At 43.5% G+C, this 22,600-nt stretch overlaps 1 protein-coding gene across 1 annotated transcript in view; it reads right to left on the reverse strand.

Moving 5' to 3' along the window:
* Positions 1 to 79: 79 nt before the first annotated feature.
* Positions 80 to 22,600, reverse strand: part of TNFAIP8L3 (TNF alpha induced protein 8 like 3) — a 43,210-nt gene continuing 20,689 nt past the window's right edge. The window contains exon 2 of the mRNA XM_057369873.1: positions 80 to 3,066. Coding sequence (XP_057225856.1) covers positions 2,504 to 3,066 — 563 coding nt within the window. The 3' untranslated portion in view covers positions 80 to 2,503. The remainder of the gene's footprint in view (positions 3,067 to 22,600) is intronic.

The raw sequence follows: 22,600 nt of genomic DNA on the forward strand, positions 1-22,600 counted from the left end.
TTTGGGAGAGTGAGATTTTATCTGCTCTGTGGCTGCTGACTTGTGCTTGCAATGCACTAGAGGTGGTAGGATAAATAAATCCAAAGGAAACAAAAATGGCAGTAATCACACATTTTTAATCCACAAATGTGATAATACATAATATATTTAAGGTGACCTGAACATTGCCCATATTTTAGCAATGTTATTACATACCAAGCTACAAGTACAAAAGTAAACAATGAATATACAGGATATGCAAGTATGAGAAATACTTGAAAACATATCTTTCCTTAAGGCTACTCAGAGTATTTTTAAATAAAACAACAGATGTTCAGCTGGTGTGTCTAAAATACCAGAATCTGAATATTGATAATTGCAACACACAAAAAGTCACAAATAGAGGATATCCCTTTCCTTTAGACGTCTTGAATGTTGGATTCTTTTTCTGGTTTTAAAAGAACTTAAATTTGTTTACCACAAATGAAACACACAAAATCTGACATGTGCACTGGGACAGGAGCGTTGGATACAATAAATACTGTCCAAAAGCATCAGTTGACAAATACATGCTTGGAAGAAATGCAGGTAATGGTGCATGGAACTATGGCTCTGCAACTGGTTGAACTTGCAACCCCAAATGTTGCTGCTTCATTACTGTGTTGCAAAGGCGTTGTCCATCTTCACTGCTACTCAATCTACTCTTAATGGTTAAGGAAGGATGTGGGGGAAATTTACATCATTAAAAACTGTTCTGCCAATGTCTTTCATTTGTACTGTGCTTCAAATGAGTTCTCCTGGGAACAGGTAAAAATCCATTCAGGATAGCCCAGGTGAAYACATGACCTGGGCATGTGTATTTTCAACTGTATAAAGGTGTGACAGTAAAAACTSTTGTGGCAAGAGATAAAATACAGTTATTTTAGGGCGAGGGGAGAGAAGGCTATTAAGATTTTTGAACAGTTTTAACACCATAGAATTCAAGAGTTTATTTAAATGAGAAACATTTTTTTCTTATCCTAAAGTAATGAGTGATCAACCCTGTAAGCTTCCCTTAGGGAGGAATGGCTTTCAAATATATTTTCTTGTCTTYGTTAATTTTCAAATTCATGCATCTCTCTATTATAGTCTACATGGTATGGAGGGTATCACCCCCAGATGATGGCACTGTCTGCTCTCTGTCAGCTGAAAGGGGAGGGTTCCTGATACTGCAGTGTCAGGAGGCAGATGAGTCTGGAGGATAAGATGGAGAGAACAAGGAGAGGAGAGATTTCTGAACATGTGGTTTTTACTCTGGGTCAGTCTGCACCTACCCAGGTTCTGCAGGTGGCARCCAGGGCATCTGCTCTGCTCCTGGACTCCCTGTATCCAACCATGGCTGTAGAAAACCAACTCTTTCTTTGCAAAATGTTTTCAGTTTGAAGACATCAGTATATTTTGTGTCAAAAAAAGCCACTGAAAACATTCTGAATAAAAACTCACTCCAGACACTCACCAGAGTCACTAAGGCGTTTCTCTTTTGACAACTGTGGATATGCTACACTCGGAGGCACTGCAAGAATAGTGGATGGGTTCTATTGTATCCCACCTCTGATTTACTGTAGGCACAAATGTCACGGGCACATTAAACCAAGAGTGTTACCTAGGCTGAATATTTTGAAGATCAGGGATGTAAATGTTGATGTCTCAGTTGTGCTGTTCCTCACAAGGGCAATTTCAAAATCTTCACAAAGAGTGTTTTGTTCTGTCAGGCAGAACATAAGAGCAGCACAACCTTCAGCCTAAACTCACCTGCTGTTACCCAACACACAGACCCTGAGAGTGGGGGAACTGCTGTACTACTYGTCTGGTTTTCTGGTTACCTTTGAGCTTGAACCACTGACCTGCTCTTCAAACTAAAGTGAATCCTTCTCTCTGCTGTAGCAGGTATAAAACAAAACTGTTGCTTCATAGAGCAGTTCTTTAGATTTTCTCCCACTTCAGTTTGTATGATTTGTTATTCTATTAGATTTATACACCATGTAAAATCAGAGATTGATTCCTGATCCTTTCAAAAGGAGTGAACTTTATCCATCACAGCCCTACTTTCTGTCAAAGCTTTTTCATTTACTGTGGAAATAATAAAAATATATGCACCAAGGGCCTTGGGGGCAAGTTCCATGCATTGCTCTTGCCTTCATCTGTCTATTTTCACATAGCCATGCATCTGAGTGTACTTTCTTTTCACACGTTCAAAGCCAGCGAGATCACGGTGAATAGCAATCTGTTCCTGAACGATATACATCAGCAGCCTTGTTCACTCTGCTCCWTGAAAAAGACTGAATTATCTGAACAAAACATTAAAATCGATAGCTTTCTGATTTCAGTTTTCCACTTCATCACGAGCCTGGTGAGCACTTTCTGGGCCCTGCTGGGGACTGTAGTAAGACTGATGGGAAGGAAGCTTGCTTGCCTACCATGGCTTATGAAGGGTGGCCAGTTTAGAGAGAAGTTTTTGGTTGGTTTCTTGCCTTCGAGCGCAGTTTCAAAGAACCTTCTCGTCGAGCAGTTTGTTGATGCCGTTGCAGATCTTTTTGAGGTTCGGCCGGCAGTCGCCGTCCAGGCTGTAGAGGGCAGAGAGGAACTCCACATCTGCAAAGTGGTTGAAGACGTGGTTGATGCGCCCGTGGGACCGCGCGGTCAGGTGTCGCCCTACGAGTTCATGCACGAGCTCTTTGCACTCGTTCAGCAGTTCTGCAAGCACGTTCCTGTCAAAAGTGTACTCCACCTCGTAGAAGCTGACGATTGTCATGGCAGTTTGGTTCAGCTTCTTCCTGAACTTGTCCACGATCTCCAGTTCTTCCTGGTTGAACTGATTATTTCGGTAGAGGATCCCGATTTTTATTGCCACTTTGATCAGGTCTTTCATGATTTTATGGGCTTCCTTTTTGTTTCTTGTGTGTTCCTTTGTTACTTTGTACAGCTCGTCGAAGATTTCACTGCTCGTGTCATCGATTAGCATGTTAGCCATGGTTTTGGTTGCCATTTTACTCAGGATCTTTTTCTGGGCTTGCAGTGCRAGATTCTTGGAGCTGAAATAGTCGGGACCTGGTTTGGGATATAAAAAAAGGTAAATGTTAATTTAGTATCTGCTGCTTAACTGGGACAYTGCAAGTGTCACTGACGTGAACAGTCAATGACTGCAGGAACACTTCCAACACACCATTGCCAGGTATCTTTGGGGTTTCACACAYCCATGTTTCAGGGTTTGCTGTCACTGACGGTTTTTGCTTGCAAATAAAGAACAGAATATTCTGCCAGGGGATATATATGCGTATTCTTTGATAATCTTTTAATTTTGCAGTTCAATATGAAAGCTTTCTTGGCACAGAGATCTGCTGAGATGTGGTCAAAAGGATGCATAAAATATCAGAGACAAGCAATAGATGAACCTTCAGTTACACTCTGGGCGTTGGGAGGCACTGTTGTTCTGTGGTTAGGCTAAGCAGCAGCTCAGATAATGGCTAATAAAGCAGATTCACAAACAGGGATGTATTTTGCCTTAATCTCTAGTAGCAATGCCTTCCCCTTCTGTTACCAATTTGCAAAATTATAGAATATGATTTTTATAAAATGTTGGTGCMTCAGTGCCAGACAAAAATATCTGAGCTATTTGCTCTACATTTATCAAACRAATATTTTGGATTTTTTATCTTTTACTCATACCTGCTCATTTCACTCAGSAGAGCACCCGAGCACATGGCTATTCCTGCTGGGCATTCCTCCCTATGTTCCCTGCACCCTCACTGCAGGAAAAAGGGGTGCTGGCTGCCAGGGTTTACTTGAAGTAAGTATCATTCTGCATTTAATGTCCTCTGTTTAATTCTGATGATTTCAAGTTGGCTGGAATATTAAAGTTGTCATCTTTGTGTGCCACAGCTGTACTGCTGAGCAATGTTAAAGAGTAACATTTAATTTCAACGAACCACCACCTGGAAAAAATAATTCAATGTGCTTAAAAGAATTGCCTGTCATTTGGAGAGAAAATTGTGGGGCTGAGCTGCTGTCTGGAGGAAATRGAAAAACGGTGATTTAATCTAGAAATGATAAAACCAGGATGAAAGCATTCTTTCACTTAGCAGTACGTGGGTATATAAATAGTATCCGTGATGAGTAATTATGAGCATTTGACACACTGAAATGGTAGATTGCTGGTGCCTGTTTCTGTAGTAAGTGTTTGCTATTAATCCAGTGGATGCAGTTGTTCAGTATCTGGATTGATCAAAAACTGAAAATAATTGCAGTAGATTTGTAGAATATTAATTTTACTGAGGTTCACGACACTCGATGCTAAATCAGTACATGAAAGCTTCTAATGAATGTATGAGAAGTGAGAGTTGTCTGGCACAGAAAAAAAAGTGTGATGTTCATGTATCCAAAGTCCTGTCTCCTACCCACAAAATGGAGCAGTGTGACCTTCAAACATTGGGCTCTTTCCTGGCACACCCCTGGGTTTGGCAGCTCAGAAAACGACACCACAGCTCCCATGAGAGGTACAGGCTGTGACAGGGGCAGCACAGCCAGAAAGCATCAGGTCAACTTTAACTGAATGTTGAGGCTGGAGTGGTTTTCCATGGGGAGTCCCAAGTGTGGGAGCTGCTGTTTAACACCATGAGACTGAACTCCTTCTCATCTTTCTGAAAGTGAAATAAGGAAATGTGTTATTGTCCTGCTGCTGTGGCTCCCTCACACTTGGTGCTCCTGTCTCCCCATCCTCTCCCACCACGGCATCAATGGCCCTCAGCCATGCCAGCCCTCCAAACCAGGCAGACCCAAATCCTCTGTGCCCTCCATGGTCCATGTGCTGCTCTGCCCTGCACAGTCTGTGCCAGCTGCTCATCGGTGTCACTGCGGTGATGGAGCTGCCATGTGGGCAGAAGAGGCTCCATGGGCACGRGTGAGCTTGGTGGGACACAGATTGCTGTGCACTGTGGTGTCTGTCAAACACAGAAGCTGCAGCTGCTGCCAAGGCCAGGAGGAGATGGAGGGCAGCACCCCAGCACCTGCCTGCCTGGACACTGGGCACTGGGCTGGACACTGGGCTGGACACTGGACACTGGGCACTGGGTGGGCACTGGGCACTGGGCACTGGACACTGGGCACTGGACACTGGGCACTGGGCACTGGGCACTGGACACTGGGCACTGGGCTGGGCACTGGGTGGGCACTGGACACTGGACACTGGGCACTGGGCACTGGGCACTGGGCTGGGCACTGGACACTGGACACTGGGCTGGGCACTCTGCAGAGCCTCATCCACGGCCTCCACTGCCCAGCTGGTGCTGCTGGAGGCAGACAATGTGTGTGGGGTGGAAGGAGGCAGCAGCAGCCTCCAGCCCATGCAGACAGCGGTGTGGGCTCTGCTCACAAAGGGCTGTGCAGCTCTGCAGAGAGGCTGCCTGGATGGATTGTTTGGATTACTGCCTCCGGAATCACGTTGTGCTCAGACACCCAGGTGACGCCTCGCCTTTCAAAGATCACAAGTGGTTGGCCACATGATTACATTCAGGCTTTCGTGGGGACAGCATGTTTACCGTGGCAGCCTTTTCTTACTGCAGCACATTGCTCACTACACAAAACACATCTTCACCTCCTACATACAGCAATTCTATTTTCTGCTTTCTTTTCACGCAGCAAAACAAATCAGCAACAACATTATGGATGCTATTAGCTTTCAGGAACATTACACCAAGGCTAAAAATGAAAAGCCACCCTCMGAGCATGCTGCTTAGTTGGGTAGTGATTAGCTTCCATTAGAGAAAATSTGACATCTTAATTTTTGCTAAAGAAAGGGCCAGTTCTGCTTCAGATCTGTTCTCACCCTCTCTCTGTCATCTAGAGAGCTGTGCATGATAAAAGCAGTTTAAAAAGCCCCTTGTGATGGGATTGATCCCACAGCAATCTTCCATCCTTGAGGAACTCTTCAGCCCCGTGTTTCCCGTGCTGAGGGATGTGAGTGCCTGGCTGTGGGCAGGAGGATGGGGACAGCTCCCTGTGCCAGGGACACCACAGCCAGGACACCACTCCCCAGCAGTGACCGCCCAGCTCCTGGCACGCCGTGCTGAACACCACAAAGATGTCTCACATCCACTAAATAACACGATTGCTTAATAACAGAGCTGCTTAATAACAGAAGTGCAGAAAAAGTTTGGCAACTCTAGCGAGCGGATGTAAGAGTTTAATATTTTAGGAATTTTTGAGACAAAAATGCAAGAACATCTGTAATATTCTCCAAATATTCTGATTGCAGATGGCTGTACCAAGCACAAAATGGTCAGAACTAAATGCTCAGCAATACTATTTTCATGTAAATCCCCATTCAGACACTCTCTACAAAACACATGGCAAAACCAGTCAAGCAGAAGATGCTCCCACTTATGCTGAGGAGGGAGAACGGTCAACATTTGCTGGAAGCAATTATGAGGATATGGAAACCTGCCTCCTGAGCACATGGATCCATTTCCCTCCCAGTTAGCCACTTAGTCAAGGCCATAACACCGTTTTGCAGCCAGGATATTTTCTCCCCTGGCTAATGGCTGAAAGTTGAGTTGAAGTGAACTCTGGAGGAAGTGTGCCTTCACCACAAGAACTGAGAGAAGAGGAGTTGATCTGAAGGGTTCCTGTGGAGTTTGGCCAGTGCATTTTTAATTGTATCTGCAGGCTGCTTTGGAGAAAGGAGTTTCACCCGACCCTGGGAGCTGCTGCCCCAGTGCCTGCTGCAGCTCGTGTTGGGTAATGAGTAACCTCAGCCACCAGCTCCACTGCCCCAAAGTGAGACACACTGGAGCCTTTGCCTGRTTCCCACCACACTGAGAAAAACCCAGCTGCCAGCAGTCAGGGCTGGCTGTGCTTTTCAGCCAAGGAGTGCATGTCAGGGGGTACTGACTAAGCCTGGGAGCACCCTGGAGAGGTGTGTTGAGCTGTTTTARATGAAAGTTCTGAGCTAACTCATGAAGAGGCTGCAGGTCTGCAGGGGCTCCTGCAGCTTGGCAGGAATGGGAGGTGCTGGGAAGCAGAAAAGGTTCCCTGCATCTGTGCTCCAGCTGTACTGGAAGCGAGCGAAGGGCTGAATCTCAACTGAACAAGATGGAAATGCATAGGAAAGTAAACATGATGAAGAGGCTGAAATATTTTTAATACTCCTGAATCTTCACTTTTAAAATGCAGCACAGCTTCTGCAGCAAAAGRCAGGGTTTAAAGAGTCAGCAGTGCTGCTGGAAACGTGGGCATCYCTCCAGCTGCTAGCAGTTGCTCAGGCTGGTGGGAGATGGATCAAGCCAAGGGCCAGGCATGCTCTCAGAGTCTGCTACAGTGAGAGATAGCTGGGTTGTGAAAATTGTTGCAGGAATGTGCTGTTTTAATGACTTGTGTGACCCAGTTTGAATGCATCTGTGCTTTTTTAACTTGGTGACATACCTGTCCCTGAGCCTGGAGATTCTGGGAATGGCAAAGAGGCAGTGGGACTGTAAAGCTCTTACAGTGGATATCTGAATGGTTAATCCAGCCTTGTTGCTCATGTTGATAATTTACTTTGTTGCAGCTTGTAATGGCTCCTTTTCTTGACATAAATATAAAAAAAAATCTAGTTGCTTAATTTGCATTATTTAGGCAAAACGTTAGAGGAAATGAGTTGCAAACGTGTGTGTTTTATTTACCCATCAAGGCTCACTTACATGTTAGAGATTGATTRGAAACGTGAACCGCAGGACTCAGGATTTCAAACAGCTCTTAAAGCAGACAGGAAAAAACAGTGCACTAAAAGCACTTGTCCTGCAGTGTTTCAGTCCTGAGCAGCTCGGGCACAAGCTCTGAGTGTGTGTATTACTCTTGGACAGATACAGGATCACTGCAGAAGAAACATTCAGTGTTTCCAGTAACCTTAAGCCAAGAAATCCCATAGACCAGCTGGAATACATCAGCTTTCAGGGAGGGCCAATTTAAACATGTGCAAGCACCGGGGGCCCAGCACTCAAACTTTAACACTTCCAAATTGTTACTGTGAGCATAAAAGATTGCTCATATCCACAGTGGAACACAAGATTACAGACTGATAATTATATGATCCTGGGAGAATGTACCAGTACCCAAACGTCTGAAAGCAAAACTTGGACACGYTGGAAATGGCAGCAACAGCCCTGTGCAGAGGAAATATGAATGGAAAAAAAGACCATTTTTCCTTTCAGTGCTTTAGATGAGCAGCCACTATGCCACCAAAAAAAGCGCTGTCTGGGAACCCGGGACTGGAAATTCCAATGGATAGTCAGATTTCTGCAGCTGATTTGTGTCTGGCATTTACTTTTCTGGTASTATATTTTTGCTACGTACTGGAGTTGCCTTTCAATACCTGAAGGAGGAGGTGGAAGGCTGGAGGGCCCCTTTTGAAAGTGAGAGGAGCAGTGCAGAATGAGTGGATAAAAGGCTGTCCTCTGGGTAATTCCTCCAGGAGCCTGTCCAGGGGAGAGGAGCTCAGCTGCAGTTTCCATCAGCTTTGATGGAGCTGCCAGGAAAGGGCTGGCTGAGCTCTGCTCCTGCTGCCCCTGGTAGCTGGCAGGGAACTGGACTGCCCTGCTGTATTCTCCTGGGTCTGAACGCAGGAGTTGACAAATGCTGTGTGGGTGACAGACAGACCTGAACCTGGCTCACGGTGTGGAAACCCTCACGGGCACTCCCTGGAATATATGGCACGGCTGACAATGTGCTGGGGCTTTTGTAGGGCTGCTATTTGACATTACAAATGAGGCACTGCTCTTGGTCATATCCTGCAAACTCGCCTGCAGCTTGTGGGAGAGGAAACCACTCCCTGCGAGGGGCTCAGGGTGGAGCATCCCTGGRCAYTYTCCCACAAACCACAGGGCTTGGTCYGGACCCAGCCCTGCTCCAGCCTGCCAGGGACCAACTGGGCACTCACAGGCAGTGGTCACCTCTTTGGAAGTGGCTACTAAATCTTTTAATTTTATTAACCTGATAACCTAAAGCAGAACCAAAGCCTAAACCAGGCTGCAGCTCAGGGAACAGTTTCTTTGCAGAGTAACTTTCCAGTGGCCACTGTATTTTATAAAAAGCTTTAAAGTCTTTTGATATCAGTTCATTATGTTCACGGGGAAATACACTTTTCCCTATCCCAGAAAAGGCTTGTGTGGCTCTGCCTGACACTGCCAGACAAAAAGTTTCCTCACTGACAGCCGAGTTTTGACAAGGGAGGATTGGTTACGACAGCTTTTAATGACCTATTGATTCTGTTCTTGTATTTTGAGACAGGTGTTTATGATTATATTAGCTTTTTGTTTTTTTCTTAAATGTTGGCTTTAATTGGAAATGTAAATGTTTTGCCCAAAGAGGCATGGTGGCATACCCAAACCACTACAGTCTGATCTTAAGCATGGATAGCTTACAGACCCCAGCAGTCCATGCTTTGGTGGCACTCTTGGACATCTTTAATTGGTCAGGAGTTCGTGGCCTTGAAATTGTGGCCTTTTTCCCTCAATATATGCTCTATAGAAAATCCTGCACAGTAACCATTGAGGAGTTTAACTTCAGGCACTGAAGCATTTTGTGTTTAATGTCCTTTGCCTTTTCCACAATTACCACATTTCTCACACTGTCTTTTCAAGAAGACACTGCATGGAAAAAAGAAGCTATCATGRGGACTGTGTGGCAAAAATACCCAATTAGTCAAATAATCATTAGCTCTATAGGAAAATTATGCTTGTTTTAATGCCTGGCCATGTAATTTTCACAACAGGACAGAAATGAGTTCTCTGATCTGTGCTAAGGGGTTGTTTTTTGCTTGGAAGGGACAAAGGCTCTTGGGGAGCTCAGGCAATGAATGACAAACAATTATCTTGTTAAGGAATGAAGGCTCGTAGGATTCTTTGAAAGGATTCATCATCTTCTTCCACATTAAAGTAATAATTATCCAGGAAAGAAAGGATTTCCTAACCAATGTATTGTTTGTCACAGAGATTTAGAAGCCTTTTGAAACCTTTCAAGATGCTGCAGCTGTCCTGTTTTATCCGGGTGTGATTGCTGCAGCAGCTGCTCTTTGGGGATGATCTCTAGAACTTGCTGTGGTTCCAGACTGGCAGATTCTGCTCTGAATAAAAACTTGAGAAGCTGTTTGAACATTGTGACACTTGCACAGGTCTTGGGGGCTTTCAGTGCAGTTTCATAAATGGATTCTTGATCAGGATGTATAAAGTTTTCCACATATTCTTGTATCCTCTGCTCAGGCAGGGTGAGGGAGAGGAAGACAATGGAGACCCCTGTGCTTTTGTGGGCTTGGTGCTTGGCAGGTACCACAAACACACTCCTGCTTAACAAGAGAGTCAGATTTCCCTGTGCTTCTGCAGCTCCAATGCTTTCTATTCCTCCCAGAGATGTCTCTTTAGCATGCAGGAGTTGGTCATTCCAAGTAAGAACACAATAATACCCTGTTAGTAAAGCCAGGCCAGCAATATCGGCCCTAAATATCAAACAAGGCCACTGTGCAATCTGTGTGCTTTAAATAGTTAAAGTGCAGCTATGAGACAGGCTATTTGGTACTGCTTCACCCATTTCTATTTTTTCCCCCACCCATTTCTCATCCTCTCAGGAAGAAAATTTTGAGGGTTTATTTTTGTGCCTTCAAATTGCTTGCTGTTGCACTGCACTGCTCTTTCTCCGGAGATAAAACGTCCTTGCCKTTTACATACAATAATTCTATTTTTGACTCTAATACATTAAGAATGGCATGAAAAATAACCACGTCTATGCTCTAGGGATGTACAAAATTCCATGAGAAAGCAAGCCATTGGGAGCCCAAGAGTAGCTGTTCTGAAGATGCTGTGAAAYTGAGACGGTGTCTGTAGTTTAACGCAAAGCTGAAAGAAAATGGGGAGGAGGAAGCATTTCTGCTAAACCAGGTCAAGGTGGATAAACCCCAGGGAACCCAGAACAAAATGCAGGTGCAGCAGGTGCCCAGCTGCTGCTGACCGAGGGGCTGTGTGAGCCCAGCTCATGTCCAGAGGGTGAGGAAGGGTCAGCAGCTCAGCTCGGTGCTGCTGCAGAGCCATCCCAGCCATGCTGTTTGGACGAGGTTGATCCCACAAGGTTTGGGGTGTCAGAAGCTGGTGTGGGTTTTGTCTTGGTTTTTAGGAACAAGCAAACCCTGGGTCCTCTCTGCTCACAGGGCTCTGAGTGTACGGGTGGACTGGGTAACACAAACAGGGTGTGTGGGAGCGGCAAGGGGCCRAGGGAAGGGGGATGGAGGGGAAAGAGGCTGCTCAAGCTTGATTTAAGTTAATGGCATCTGTGTGTCTGGCAAATGAGGGAGATGCTTTTTTTTATGGACATTGTATACTGTTSTTTTCCTAATTTGGTGCTTGGTTGCTTGACCACTTGGTTTTGAAAAGAAGGGGATGGATAGAAGGGGAATTTGTTTTCCTAATTTGGTGCTTGGTTGCTTGACCACTTGGTTTTGAATTAAGGGGATGGATAGAAGGGGAATAAAACAATGTCAGGTATCAGGTACAGACAGAAAAACACACTGTTGGACCCTAAATGAGATGCCAGAGGAGCTGCTAATTTCCACATTKAATTCCAGCCATGCTTCCAAACTCTGTTTATACCAGAGAACAAAGTCAAATGAGGGGAAGGTTAAGAGGACAATAATGGTAAGAAATGTCTGCCAGSCATTCACTTTCCTAAGTCAGGAGCAGACACTGTAGAGTGATCACAACATGTTTAAAACTACTAATGAAAGAAGGTTTCCTTAACCTTTTGCATAACTATTGTCTAATTTTTATTCTTTGCATATGAGTTTTAGGGGAGTCAATTAAACAAAAAAAAATATTTTGGACATGCTGATTAGGGCTTGCAACTCTGGAAGATGAGGGCTTGCAGTTATAACCCGTTTGGAGCTGCTGCTTGCCTGATGCAACATGAAGGCCTGGTAGGGGCATAAGGGAGCTTCAAGGAGGCTCATCCTATGATGGATTGATGTTCTTTAACAGATTAAAATAAAAAACCCAACAAAAAACCCTAAAACCCAACCTTTACCCCAAAAAACCCTCAACAAACCAAACAAAAAACCCCTAACTAAACAGAAAATCCCACTAAAACCCCCAAGCCAGCATTGTTGATAGAAGAGGTTCTGCAGGTGTGGAAGTCAATTACTAAAGAAATARTTTCCTGAACCCTCCCCTTGAGTCTCGCTTAGTTTGGTTGTTTGTGTCACAGAATCATTCCCACAGGCTATGTGGGTGCCACTTCTCTGTGTATTTATAACAGCTTTCACCCCCTCCATGAATGCARAGGCATGGATTTGTAAAGGCATTTAATGTATCACTGACTGCAATGCAAAATTTTAGCTCCTATTCTGAGAATGTGCAGGAGGTAAAAAAGGACTTGAACAGATCTGGAAGAGTCACTGTAACCCGTGAAGTCATTTGGGGTAAAGAAAATRCTCTGGATTAATTGATGGCTCCCACTGCCAGTGACCCTCCCTGCTCCTTCCAGAGCAAGCATCCTTTGCTCCTTCTGCCCCAGYGCCTGTCCTGCTGCAGGGTGGAAAGAACCCCACAATTTCTGAGCTGTTGCACTCAGAGCAGGTTTCAGCTGGAGATCTGTGGTCCAGCCTGACAGAGAGGGTTTCAGGGCCACTTCAAGCCTTTTCTTTCACCCAGCCCCAATTAGCTGTTGATTGTGCTGCAGCTTTACCAGCCCAGCACAATACCAGATGGGAATTTGCTTGTGCAAGTTCATAAAAGACCTAGGGGCATCCTTCTTTTCTGAGCCAGAACTGCTGATAATATCAGTTTCCGAGTGGTGCCTGCTCTGCTTTCTTTTAACTCATTTGAAGTTTTTATTTTTTTTAGACAATTTCCTCACATACTTCTAACAGACAATCCCATTGTGGCCTTGCTGAAACAAACCTTGCTTGCTGTTGGATTATAACCATCAAGATTGATATTGTAGAATCCCCTAACAGTGAGTTAGTTCAGTGCTGTAGTTATAAATGAACTAGCGGTGTTACAAGTGTAAAAGAGAAAATTTACTTTTAAATGTCATTGGCTTCTCTTTGCTGACAAGCAAATGAGTAAATCTCTTYTCCTTGTAGTTTAGGGGATTTCCCCCTTCTTCAACAGAGAACAGATTAAGCCTGTGCTGGACTGGAATAGCTGGCCACATATGAGCACTGGGGTTCTGCACACCTTTATAGGAAATATCTAAACCCCACTCAGTGTCCTCACTGCAGGGTGAAACCAATGCCTTGTTTGCAGTCTGAAAGTACYAGAAAAGTATTTCTTAACAACAGCAAAGCTGAAATTAAAAAGACAAAAGACGTGAATACTTAGAAGAAGAGTTTGCAGTTTAGTGTTTTTCCCCAAAGAGGACAACAAAAGTAGAAGAGTCTCCATTTCCTTACTGTTTTAAACAATGCTTTACTGTTTGCCTGGTTATTCTAAAGAAAAGAAAAGACATTTTTACAATTGCAGAACATTAGGCCATGTAAAATCCTTGAGAAATTCTCTACTCTTTTTTCCCTTTCTTTTTTTTTCTTCCCCCTGTCCCCAGAGAGGGATTAGCTGCTGGGGAGATGGCCAACCCAGATTCTGAATGGAAAACTCTTGACCAAAGGAAAAATGAATGCTGGTCAACGCAGCTGGGATTCATCATGCTCTCCATCTCTTACAAGGTTTTGTGCATCTGACTGGGGATTTATTGGTAGGAACACTTTGCCTTATGCCTCAGATGTGATCTATAACCCTGTTTTCCTTTCAAATGAAGTCTGATTTGTACTTTTAATATATTTCTTGGGTGATCTGCTCTGCTCTGCTGTCTACAGTGTCAGGTCAAGCATGTGATGAAAATGCACAAAACAGTAGGAATGAACAGGTGATGACTTCCATCCCTGTGGAAAAAAACAGACACAGGCTAATAATATATCCACCTATTCCACATGAACCAGACCACCTGCTGTATTAYCCATCCTTGCCCTCTGCAATCCTGCCATAGAGAATGACCACGATGGAAACCTCAGTCTAGTCTAATGAAAGCTGAGCCTTACAGTACAAGTGGAASATTATTTCCTTTGGAAGAACAGAAAACCTGAGAAGGTCAAATTGCTGGTCAATTCTGTTCCTCCTCGGTTCTAGATCTGCACAAATATCTGCCAAAACTTGCAGTGTCTTAGTGTCTTAAACAAATAAAAGAAAAAATCCTGGGTTAATACTGGGAGAGAAAAAAGGAGGAAAAACCTGACTATAGATGATAGTTGCCTTGTTATGGGTTTAAACTAAAGCGTGGCATCAATATCTTCACAGAGATAAATAACATAAACAGCATAAATAACACCTGACAGAGTTCCTGCAGAGGATAAACACCAATGAAGATAATCTGGTTTTGTAGTTTTACCTTGTTCACTGTGTGTATACATACTGCAAAACACATCATGCCAGGAGGAATATCCTGATAACAGGGATGCTTCTGCTGTCATCAGTCTAATAACACTGGAACAGCAGGGCTGTAACCACCCTTGGTGCTGAGGCTCACTCTGAGTGCAACTCTTTATTTTAGGAAAGCAGAAATGGRAAAGATGCTGGAAAACTACTGAAATGGTCAAGACAGTTCTTAGAAGGTCTGTTTCATTATTCTGAGGCATGTGAGCAACAGCAATGTGTTGTGTGGGGGKTTATATATATATATATGTATGTATGTATGCACATGTATCCTCATTATGTAACACTGCAGCTCCAAGSAGTCAGGATTGAATTTGCATAGGAGAAAACCAAAAATCCCTGCCTTTGCATTAKCTAAAGAAAAGCCTGAAGTACAAGCCTCACCAACAAACACAGATAAWCAGAATGTGCCATCCCTCGTGGTTTCAGTTCTGTGCAATGTCTGAGAATCAGGCTTGGAGCTGGTTTGTGATGATGGCCACATGTACACCGAGAGCATCTAACGGGGTTACAAGTGTAACTCTGAATTCAGCAGTAACATCAGTCTCTGGAGAGAGCCCCCACAAAAACTGAATCTGGCCCAGGCTGATTTAAGAGGAAGCAATGCAGCACAGCCCACACGCTGTTACCATCTCGCTGCTCCAGCTGCCAGCAGAGCTGCTGCCTTCGGCTCTGCTGATTGCTAATGGAACCACAGGCAGTGCCATGGAAACGCCGTGGCCAGGAACAGACCCCATCCCACCCAAACAGCTGCTGCTTCTGAAGGGAATGTGCTCTGGATCCCCCGCACGCATTTTCAGAGTTATCTGTGGTGTTGCTGCAGAAGCAGAGGCACTGGCCTGTTACTGCTCCTTCTGGAGCCCTTCTAAGCACAGGCAGCATCTCGAAGCTGACCTAGAAAGTTTCCAAAGAGGAGTTTAGCCCCATCCTATCTCTCCTGGATTTGACATGGTGTTCAAAGACTGAACACCCCATGGAACTTTCTCAGACAAGAAGCCACCTAAGGGGGAATACTGCTTACTTTCTTCTTGCTGCTTTGTAGGACTTGGTAAATCCTTCTTTCCTAGAGAACTAATCTTGCATTTCCTAGTCCTGCTCGAGGGCTYCACTGAGTTCAGTGACAAAATCCACTTCTTGCTCAGCTCTCATCAGCCCTGCAGGAAAACACTGGATTTTGCCCAATCTTATGCTTCCCATTCAACTTTCTATACAATGAGGAAAGTGTTAATTCCTTTCTGGAAGAGGGACAGGAGCAGTTGTGCCATGCCCAGCAATTGGACCCCAGTTCTGACCACTGGCCTGATTCCCTTCGTCAGGGGTGGGTCTAACAAMTTGTCCAGAGAAATGATTCCTGTGCTGATGCATTTTGCAGGGTTTGGATTTTCCTGCAGCCAGGTCTGTCTGTCGTTCCTGCTCGTGCTCCTGCCGTTGCCATAGCGTAACCCAGGGACGCTCACATCTAAGCACACAAGGAATGAGCAGAAAGCAGAGAGCCTTTGATCAAATGAGACATTTCTATGCTTTCAAATGGAGATGGGAGGCTTAAAAAGGAATGACTGTATATGTGTCATTYGTTACTATTATTTCAAAAACCAAAACAATATCGAGATTCCCATGGGTTTGCACCAGAAAGCCTAGAGAGTGATAATCCAGTGTTTGTTGCTTTGAATGTAGGTATTTACAMAAAGCAATAAACTGCTGGCAGGAACACTTCAATAAACTCTATCATCAAGCTGAATGATACACTTAAATAATTGTTTAACTTTTCCTAACAGTCATTATTAATTTAATGAATTTTCCCAGGATGCTTAAGCCAAAAGAGAGAATGTTTGCAGTCTTCTGCACAGAGACATCACACATTACATATTCAACAGGAAAAGTCTGGAAGAGGAAATGTTTTGTTTATTCTTATTTCCTTTTAACTAATGCTAATCTGAGCTGCTCGTCTCGTGCTGTTAAGCCCTGCACTTCAATATAGCTGAAGCTTCCCTTGGCCAAAATCTGAGCAGCAATTCAACCCAGTGGGCCTCACCTTCCTGCAGCTGGGTTTGCTGCCAAAGAAAGCTGGCCTGCTTTTCTTTAGTGTTTTTTTTTCCCTTTCCCCCACCCAAGWCTATTCAAATAGTTTCTTTTGCAGCAATCTGTTCTCTTCCTCTGGGCCTGACAATGTTGCTGAGGTCCCCTTGGCATGATGCTCTTCAGGCCTGCCTTTGTTCATCTGCATTTCTTCAGCTTCTGGCAGCACCAGTCCCTCCCTGCCCACAGCACTCTCAAGGTTTGTTTCAGGAGCAGCACCTCCCCAAAAGTCAGATGTCTGTCTTTCCTTCAAGCCTAAAGCCAGAAGGTGATTTGCAATTTGCTATTTTTCAATATTTTCTCCCCAAATATTAAATACTCTCATGCTTACAGAGAAAGCACACGCAGAAGCTTTACCCTTTCAGCCTGTTTAACAACAATGCAGAACGTGCCTGTGATAAAATTGCATTTTCTTAGGGCAAATGGGCTCCCCAGTGAGCCTCTCAGACTCACTCCCCACTGTGAGAGCTCTCATTAAGTGCAGCCCAGTGGTGGTAGTGTAATGTTGCTTCAGTGGACATTTATTTGACTTTAATATACACAGAAATTGCTTGTGGAAAGGTCTTATCAGCAAAATAAAACTCCAGACACCAGAACTCTTGTCTCTTATCTAGCGAGAGACAGCCTATAAATCCAAGCAGCATGTTGGAGTTTGCAAGATCTCTGGCAAATGGAAAGAGTGGGGGAAAAATAAGAAAGTCAGCTCCCATTGTGTGTGTTCTGGTCCCATGTTCATGCTCGTGGCTGGCTGATGCATTTTCTTCTTGGAACTCACAGAGGATACATCTGCAGACAGCAGCTGAAGAGAGATTTGTATCCAGTGACTTTTGATTAAATGAAACTATTAATGCTGTGAACACRAGACTGTAAATGTGATGATGTGCCAATTTATTCAGGGCAGCACTGAGTTTGTTAATCRGGATGGTATCATAATAATGATACTGCTTTGTAAACTGGTCAAATGGAACCTGATAAMTCTTATTCACAATCTGATGGGTATRGTTTGTAAAATTCTAGGGATGCTTCACAATTATAATATATGGCCAAAATGTTTTGGTAAGAAAAAGTTACCTAGATACCTGTTCAGATAAATTACAGAAAACAAAATGTTTAAGGAAAATACTYGCCCATCTTTTCTTCACAAAGCTGGGGAAAATACTCCCTTGTGGAGGAGGATTTGCTGTGTGATGCTGGTTGCATATGAATTAGATTTAGGGCTTGATTCTACTTTCTTTTGCATAGATAACAATTCTTCTGCTGGATTCAGAGATTCATGAAGGAGAGTTTTTACTGATATCAGTGACAGTGGCCATGCAGAGTTATGATGTCACTTATGATGGCACAGAGCTCTTGTTCCGTGATGTACTTAGGTCTGACTCCAACCATTTCTCATCCAAAACTGACTCAACCTCCAGCAGCTCCTCCTTCCTAATTCTTTTAGAGGGAACTCTCTATTTAAAGGGGACGTATCCCAATCAACCATATGCAGTTTTGGGTGCATTTCACCACGTTTCTCAGACTGCATTGTCTCTGTATAAAATACTTGGTGTTACCATTCTGATTTCCCCCAGCTACCAAAGAACAACCCTGCATTGCACAGTGGCTGCAGTCTGAATTAATGTCCTGAATTTAAACAGTGTGTCTGTCTGCTACTCAGGCTCTCATCCCCCTCACTGGGGACTGAACCAGCAAATGAAGAGAAGGACTATTTTCTGATTTCTTTTAGTTATGTTTATTTTTCACTATGACAACTTCTCAAACAGAGAACAAGYTGAAATCTTAATGTGTCTGCTTTTGCCTCATTCTTCCTTTTTTCTTTTTTTTTTTTTCTCACCACAAAGTGATATAAATCATGTGGAATATGGGGATATAAATTATTTGTGTCAATGGGTAGATTTAGGAGTGACTTTTAATGGCATTATCTTTACTTTGCTTCAGAAGTGAAGAGATCACAGGCATAGGTCAGCAAAGCATAAAATGMAAAACCACCAGCTTCAGAGAGAGGAATGGAGAAATGTGTGAAGTGGGTGCTTAAAAACCCTATGAAGTTTTGAAATATAATAAGCTAACTTTACCAAACTCTCATGATTTATAAGATCTCTGAAACTCTTAGTTCTGTGTCATTTCTTGGCTGTCATTTTTATCACATAGGCTAGTAAACGAATTTTGGTTAAATACGGTTCTTCAAATCCTGCTTGTGTAATCTTTTCCCCTTTCTCTGTCATACAAGGAAAATGGACTTTTCTCTTCAAAGGTTTAYATGGGACCTTTAAAGGATTCCATGAGGAAAGTTTCCTCTGGCTCCCTGCAGAGTTTGCAGCATCACAGCGCAGCACTCTCATGAATGAGCTCCAGGGAGTAAAAGCTGCTGGCTCTGCTCTCCCTGGCCGAGATGGGCAGCAATGAATGGAACCCTGCGTGGAAGTGGAGCAAAGGAACCTTCCTGAGCTCCTGTGACAAACTGGGGGCTTGGCAACACCAGCAAAGCCTCTTCCACGTAAAAATATCGAATCCTTGTCCTTTGAACAGCTGCCATAAGGAGCCTTTTCTCCTCGGAGGGTCCTGAGGAAGGCGCTGAAGTGGGAAGAAGTGAATGAAAAGACGTTTCCCTCTCCATTGTCASAGAACAGCTCTCAAAACAGCGCTTTTCAGCAGTCCCTGATTGGAATGGCTGCAGGCTCAGGGGACTCCCTGTTGCCAGCCTTGGCACCTTGCTGGTTTTCAGCACTATTTGTTGCTTTTTTTAAACCCAAAGCCAGTTGAAACTAATGAAAACACGCTTCTTTAACAGCCTGGGATTTCRCAGCCAGGCCCCGGTTAAACTTACTAATGTAAATAGCTTTGCCATTTTATAGGGTTTATTCTCAGTTAAATGAGCAGACCTTACTGGRAAATTGAATTAAAAAAATATTGATTTCTCCCCTTCCTCGTATCTTTCCAAACATGTCCTAAATTTTTGCCAGTTCTAAGGTGACCCTGTTCATGCACTCTAATGTTTAATAGCTATATTGAATAATATCCCAAAGATGAGTCAGAGCATGGCTGAAATTTGCACTGAACTCATAGAAAAAYAACCTCTGAATCAGAAAGAATTCGTGGTCTTTCCTACATCCTCTCTCCCAAGGTACAGAACCGGCCTCTGGAACTGTTTGCTTTTCTTTAAAGTGAGAAGCCAAATCCTCAGGTGCACACAAGCACAGTTCCACCTGCACTGACAAACTGCTGCAGCTCCACAGCCAGCGAGGGAGCTCTCCCCTCATCACAGTTATTTTTAATAAACTGACTGAAAACAGYAACCACTCTGCACCTGATGAGATTTAAGACTTCACAAATGTATCTGTGTGATACTATGGGTGTATCTATCCAGTTAAGGATAAGGAAAATCACAAGTTATGGATTTATGGGCTGTCTCTAGCATTCAGATAAACTGGAATTATTAASCTATTTTGATGGAAAATGCTGGCTGATTGAAATATTGTTGGAAGTGTTTTTTCTAAAATTCCTTGTGACTTTCTGCCAACCTCCCAGGCTGTCAGCCCTTTCTTCTTGTGTCTGCCATTGGAGTTAGCTTTGCTGCACAAATTTTGGCTGAAAAAGTGAGTTGCTCCCCTGTTCAATAGGGAATCCAGCTCAATGCTCCTCTTCAGACTAACAGAGCTGATACTAACCTTGGTCGTATAAACTTGCTGACCTTTTGGAAAAAAATCCCGAACGAAACCACCAAAACAAACAAAAAACCCATATATATATGCATACGTATGTTACACACATATGGGTTTTTTTCCCCAGGAAATTTTTCATTCTCAAGACAACACAGCACYACTAGATTGTGCACTGCAAAGACTGCCTTTTAATCAAGTCTAATCTTGCATACACTTATGCTGATTTCCCTAATGATAATTTCACYTCTGTGACACCATAGGACTGGCAATACTAATTGTTTCAGCATTTATTATTACCTACTGTCCAAAGTCTTTGTCATTTCATAGGACACCAAATGCATTTACTGTGCTATCCTACTTCTAAAATATCCAACAGAAAAATTATTGTTGCCATAAAATGTTCTAAATGTATGAAGCATGAAGGGAACAACCCTATTTCTCATAAACATTGAAGAGTTAAATCACATACTTTGGGAGCACTGTCACTTATTAAAAATTATTTATGAGTTGAATTGTATCACTTCTAAATATATAAAGAGTTGGGATGGCTTCCAACAATGACTAAAGAAGCCAGCCAAGTGATGCTTTCCAATTAAATCAGGCTGAGTTGTTTGTTTTTTTTTTTTTTTTTAAACTTCTCAGTGTCCTGTGTTCTTGCTGCTGTTTTTTCACGATTCAATATATTAACCTCGTACCAGTGAAGTCTCACACGTCTCCTCTTTGGTCTCCTTTCATGTGCTGGTGAGCAGCAGGAGTCTCTGTAGGTGCTCACTACATGAAAGGTGTCTTTCTTGTCCATGTAAGTGCTGCTGCTGGTGMTTCAGTTCTTGCTTTTATTTAGAACCAGTTGTTATACAAAGCKTCAAAGCTTATAGCTTCTGATAGCTTATTTATATTTGTAATGTTCAATCTTTGATAACGACTGTGTTGAAAAACCTGAGTAAAGAGTGCAGAGCTGAAAGCAGTGACTTGCATGGCAGTGCCTGTGCTGTTCAGATTATGCAAAGAGACAGATGAAAGTCCATGATGTCTAATTTATTAGCAGGGAAATAAAGACCAATTAATTAAAAAGAAAAATGCTGAACAACAACAACAACAACAAAAAAACCCAGTAAGCCATAAAGCACCCCCTTTCCTCCTTGCATTGGATGAAGCTCAGATGTTTACAGGGGGGCCATGAAMTGCTACCATGGATAGCAGTTCTTGATAGAGAAAAAAATCCACAATTCTCCACAGGTTTATCTCCAAGGTGAAGTATATTATAGATAATTACATATCTARGCTGAGTCCCAGACTATAGACCTGGAGGACATAGCCAGACCAGAGCAGCCCATGAACCTTTCCTGAGATATCGTGAAACAGGTAATTATGAAAACCTAGTCAAGTCTTTACAATCTTAAATTTACTGTAAGGACTGAGAACTGAAGAACAATCACATAATCTGCAAAATGAAACGGCACATTGCAAACACTGCAGTAGACTATTGAGAGTTTGGGAATCAGCCTTTCCATAGCTGGCTCTAGTCATYGCTGCTGCAGAGTTCACTTTGTTCTGTGCTGAAGAAATATGTCAGCTCCAGAGCACATAGGGCCTGCCTTTATTGCTGGGCTTGGATGGTTGCCACTCAAAGATCTAATCAGAATTGTTTATTTTTTCCAGCACTCTGGAGCAGATAGCGAGCTCATTTGGGTATCTGGCAMATTTATTTAGCTCTGTTACAGGTTTGTCTGCTCACCCAAGATCGTTTACAAGATTTAAAAAAGGCTTCTCCTCGATTAGTGCTGGAAAATGAAACCATCTTGAGTAACTGGGAAAAATGATTTAAAATGATGGAAATTGTTCTTGTATGAGGAAGACAGAAATAGCCCAGCACAAGTGCATTCCGCAGTTGCCAGTTGAAACAGCAGCCTATTTTGTGCTGCGCCTTTTACTGATTCATTTCTAGGGCTGTTCTCTAAAAAGGATCTACGGTTAGTGGGGCTGAACTGCTGCTTTCTGTCAAGTGGAAACTGAGTGGCTGTTCCACAGCCTCTTTCCAAAAGCTTCCTTTGAAAGCTGAAACACTGGAGCACAGAGATCTGCCAGAGCCTGCACTGGGAATAGAGGAATGTGGTCCTTGCCCAGGTCCTGCCAGCTCCTCCCTTTCTGCTCAGACAATTCAGATGCTGCAGCAGTGGCTATTGCTGCCCATGCCACACACTGGAGCTTCAGCCAGAGGGTTTGGGAAGCCAAATCCCTTTGTCACATGTCTGCATCCCCACCAGCATTTCCAGGAGCATCCAAGAGACAACGTGCAGCAGTCCTCAGATGGCAGATAGAGCATGGCTTGACACACACCCTCTTTCCCTTTGGGTGGAATTATCCTGCAAAACTACCCTCTCTTTAGAGATTGGCACTCACAGACCT

Source organism: Malurus melanocephalus, unplaced genomic scaffold (assembly GCF_030028575.1).
Source record: "Malurus melanocephalus ecotype Western Australia unplaced genomic scaffold, MMel_1.1 scaffold_116, whole genome shotgun sequence".
NCBI classification, from domain to species: Eukaryota; Metazoa; Chordata; class Aves; order Passeriformes; family Maluridae; genus Malurus; species Malurus melanocephalus.